This window comes from Garra rufa, chromosome 17, assembly GCF_049309525.1.
Source record: "Garra rufa chromosome 17, GarRuf1.0, whole genome shotgun sequence".
NCBI classification, from domain to species: Eukaryota; Metazoa; Chordata; class Actinopteri; order Cypriniformes; family Cyprinidae; genus Garra; species Garra rufa.
In genome coordinates, this window is record NC_133377.1 from 8,257,896 (window position 1) to 8,262,714 (window position 4,819).

At 37.3% G+C, this 4,819-nt stretch overlaps 1 protein-coding gene across 1 annotated transcript; it reads left to right on the plus strand.

The window, feature by feature from the left end:
• Window positions 1-672: 672 nt before the first annotated feature.
• irx1b (iroquois homeobox 1b) lies at window positions 673-3,516 on the plus strand. The gene is made up of 4 exons (XM_073822197.1): window positions 673-1,040; window positions 1,657-2,620; window positions 2,723-2,795; window positions 3,190-3,516. Exons 1-4 carry the CDS (start codon window positions 795-797, stop codon window positions 3,233-3,235), a joined length of 1,329 nt encoding a protein of 442 aa, XP_073678298.1. The 5' UTR covers window positions 673-794; the 3' UTR covers window positions 3,236-3,516.
• Window positions 3,517-4,819: the final 1,303 nt, after the last annotated feature.

Below are 4,819 nucleotides of genomic sequence, written 5' to 3' on the forward strand. Positions count from 1 at the left end.
AATTTCAATACACTAAATTGTTTACGATATTGAAATATGTGTGTCATCATAAAGTGTCGCAATGGAAGTCTTAATGATGACTTAAAATTCATAAAAATTGGTCTGTCTATTAACTGTACTCCTGAGTGTCCCTTAAATAAGATTTATGCTAACTAAAACATAACTTTTGAATATGTTTCTGTAAAAGTATTCTGGATGTACTTTATACTTATAAAATATTAGCTACATATATATGTAGTTTCACAGTAAAAATACTTGTATTGTCTTTTGATTTATTTATTCAAATCGGCTGTTTTGTATTTAACTGTTGCACTTTTGCTTTATTTCTCCGTTTAAATAAACACTTCAGCAATATAGTTTATATCTTTTACTAAAATCAATTTATTTTCTGTTTAAAGGTTAAGAATGGCAAAAAACGATGCGTTATAGCTTTTCATGTGGTTTTAATGACTATTTTCTTATTTTGTGTTTAAACATTTCTATATTTGTTGTCATATTCAACACTTCAACGCGAACAAGACTGAAGTACTTCGTTTACACTGCCACACAAACACACAATAACACACACTGCAGCCTACTTATCGCGTGGCCTCGGATAGGAGGGGCCTCCCGCTTAAGTAGCATGCCAATCAAGCCGTCAACTTCAAATTGTGAGAGGTCCAGAGGGTAGACGCATCACTAGACGTTCCTCCTGACGAGACCGCGCTTCTGCACCAAGCGAGAGTTATCGCTGTGATTGAAAGTGGATTGCCCTTCTCTTGTAAATCTCCGTCAGAGTTCCTCGGGAGTTGGACATGTCGTTCCCCCAGCTGGGTTACCCACAGTTCCTAAACGCCTCCCAAGAGGTGTACGGAGCGGAGCGCACCGCTGTCATGCCGTCCTCTCCACGCGAGGGAAGCTCGGAGAACAGCGCAAATCCCACGACCGCAGCGGCGGCGATCACGCCGATGCTCGGCATGTACGCGAATCCGTGGACCGTGCAAAACTACAGCGCCTTTTTACCTTACAACAGTGCTGAGCTGGCCCTGCTCTCTCAGATGGTAAGATACTACTTTATACTTTTTTTCTACAGTTCTCTCCCGCTGATGGACATTATTGAATTGATGAATAAAGCGACTCTGTCATGATTCGATCATACTTGGCAATGTTTGGAAACTATAAACCGTAAATAAATGTTTATTAAATGCATGAAGTCATACAATTAAGTCATGAAATATATATATATATATATATATATATATATATATTTAAAACAATAATTATATAGTTAACGAGCAAATTCTAATTTGATACAAAGCTTAAACAAAATAAATAAATTAAATGAAATTGCATTTCTTAAGATTCATTTAGCTTTTTAAAATTTTTACTAATTTATGAACTTATAAACATTTCTACTTAGCACAAATCTTTAATAAATAGTTCTTACATTTAATAATTTGCTTTTATAGCTGTTGATCATTTACGTTTAAGTTTTAAATAGGGTAAGCTTAAAAGTTTGTTGCAACAATTTCTCTCACAAGTTAAAATAGTTCTCTAATTCTTTTTCGGAATGGAAAAAAAAAATGGAATGAGACATTCTAGACCTTGCTAACCTTTCTAATAGATATTTCCGAAGGTTTAAACACTTTCACTGATAATTAATTTTCCAATTCCCAGGGGTCGCAGTATGAGCTGAAGGATAACCCCGGGGCACATCCACCAGGATTTGCAGTCCACGCTGCGCCCGGTTTCTACCCATACGGCCAGTACCAGTACGGTGATCCGGCCCGGGCCAAGAGCGCTACCAGAGAGACCACCAGCACACTGAAAGCATGGTTGCAGGAGCATAAAAAGAACCCGTACCCCACCAAGGGCGAGAAGATCATGCTGGCCATCATTACTAAGATGACCCTTACGCAGGTGTCCACCTGGTTCGCCAATGCGCGCCGGAGACTCAAGAAGGAAAATAAAGTGACTTGGGGTCGCAGCGCCGAGGACAGAGACGGACGAATTTTCGATAGCGACAATGAGGACGACGCAGATAAAAATGACGACGAGGAAGAAATCGATCTAGAGACCATCGATATGGACAAACCTGAGGAGCCCAGAGTAGAGGAAAACTCGGATACTCAACGCGAGAGAGAAAACATGGAAACGCCGCGGATATTATCCTCACCAGCACTTAAAAACACGGACAGCCCGATGTCGAGTAGTAATAAAGAACAGAGTGTGGTCAAAAGCGTTGGTGAGGTGTCTCCTGGTGGACCGGTGTGTCAGAGGCCTGGGAACAGCAAACCCAAAATCTGGTCCTTGGCGGAGACGGCGACAAGTCCCGATAACACGCAGAAACTCGGTGTCTCCTCGACGCCCGCAGGCCTCAGGGCCTCACCCTCGACCCATCCGGCTTTCCTGTCCACTAACGGAATTTATACTTGCCAGATTGGGAAACTACACAACTGGGCTAGCGCCGCTTTCCTCAGTGCAAATTCTCTGATGGGAGTGCGCTCACTTTTGAGTCAAAACAGTAACTTCCCAAACCACAGCCCCGTTACGAACCCCGAAAAGAAGCCCTCGTCTGCCTCTGGGTCTCCATGTCTAGACAGCGACAACTCATCCGACAGTTTCAGTCCCAAACATAATGGTTCGTATTCAATATGCAAATGCAAAGTACTTTTCAACATAGTGACTTAACTTTGTTTTAAAGAACACATTTTCATTTATTTACCCTTTGAATTTGATTTAGATCAAGAGAACGTACAGAGAATTGAATCTCCAACACTTGCTTCCAGATCACCGTTTCCAGTCATCCATGACAGGTAAATTATACACGAACACTTCAGTTTTTTTTTCTCAGTTTTTAAAACTTTTAATAGCTTTAATAATTACAAAAAACACAGTTTTGGGCCATTTAACAAACGGGGCCATTTATGTTAACTTTGCTTAACATTTTGTAAGAGCTAAAGAGCACCATTAGATAATTAGTAATGCATTCAAATGGTGAGAAACTCTTTAATTTACATTTAAATAGCAATGAAACTGATTAACACATTTTCAATAATAATCCAAAATACCCGTGTGTGGTTTGTTAATGGCTTAATTAAAGTTATTTAATTACTAACCGCGGAAAATAAGTTGTTTGCATCGAAATCGCTATTTGTTGAAATACATTTTAACTCATTTTCTTTTTTCCCCATTTCTCTACTCACACAGGTCTCATCATGAAACATCACAACGCGCTCTGAAGACGATTTCTTGAACACAGAGCTTATCAGAAACCTCTAAATTATTTAACGAAACTAAAATGTGACAATACAATAACAGCATATACGTCATCAGATAGACCAAAATAATTTTTGTATTTCTTAATACGCTCCCATCCTGCAATATAATTTTTTTGTATCTTTATTCTTATTTCATTTCAGCATGTTTGAGTTTTCCGTGTAGCTCCCCCGCATTTCCTTTACAGAGTTATTAAGAGTTATTTGTCAGAAATTGTGAAAATGATATATTTTTGTGTAATAAAGAAAATGAGATGAATTGTGTTACTGAAATCTATTATCTTAAGTTGAATAACCCTGAGTTATTTGTTCAAAAGAAGACGCTTTGAGAAGTTTCGTTAGTGTTGTTTTGCTACTTTAATTGTAAGGCAAGCAAATTATATATGTTAAAAAATATTTTTGTATTTATATATTAATTAACAACTTATGATCCGACATAAGAAAGACGTCAACATATGATCTAAAATATATTGTTTTAAACTGTTGATTTTTCAAAAATTAGCCTATGTATGAACACCAGTTAATTCGCAATACCGAGTAAACAATTGAAGATGGTTTAGCTAACGCATTTTAATGTTTATGGTAAGCCGAAATAATTAACTAATAGTGATAAAGTTGCCACTGTGTGGAAACATTTTAAGTTAGGCTACTGCTTGGAAATAACCGGAACTAGGCAACGGCGACATCTATTGGCGGGTTTTTCCGAATTCATGTTTAGAATGCAAAATGATTCAAATTCAAAAGTATTTAAAGGCTACATTACTAAGCGATATTTATTTAAAAATGTAAAACTGTAAAGTAGAATCCATTTATTCAATAGTATTGCAACACTCGTTCGTTTTTCTTAAACCTTAATAACTGCGCATCAAGACATAACGATTTATGAGAAACGCAGAAACCTCTTTAAAACATGCCAGTCTCATTACAAGTGATGTGTTTAAAAATAAGGTGATATGATGCACACTTTTGAGAGACTTTAAAAGTGAAGTGAAAACGGTTTGCTGCGATTTAAACAAATGACTAGTTATGCACGATTAAATTGTTTATGAGAGTTCATAGCGCGGTTTCAACAGAAGGCGAAAGCTCTCCTTACACAACCTCGACAGCTGACTGAAATATGGAGACAGAGGAATATGGATCGCAGCTGTTCAAATGCCAGCGCACAGCATGTGTGTTATACTTGCAGGAGAGTGGGGTGTGCATGGAGATTATGTCAGTGATAAGCAGAATATAAAGGCCTGCAAAGAAGAGACTGAGCTACACCTGAACTTCTGGAGATCTGTGGTGTCTCAACATCAAGATAAAGAAGAAATTTACTCAAAACCTTATGTTAATGCTATGTTAAATCCAAAAAAGAATTTTGAAGCAACACGTTGCAGAATTCTAAAGTGCCGAAATATCATTTAACAACAGCATCGATTTTCTTTCGGCATAAATTAAACTTAAATATATCCTTATATTAATATAGACTATAATAATGTCCTGTTAAGCTTTCTAGTTAAGTTTTCTAGCTTTATGTTTGTTATTGTTATTCAACTTTTTATAAATCGTTACCTACACAA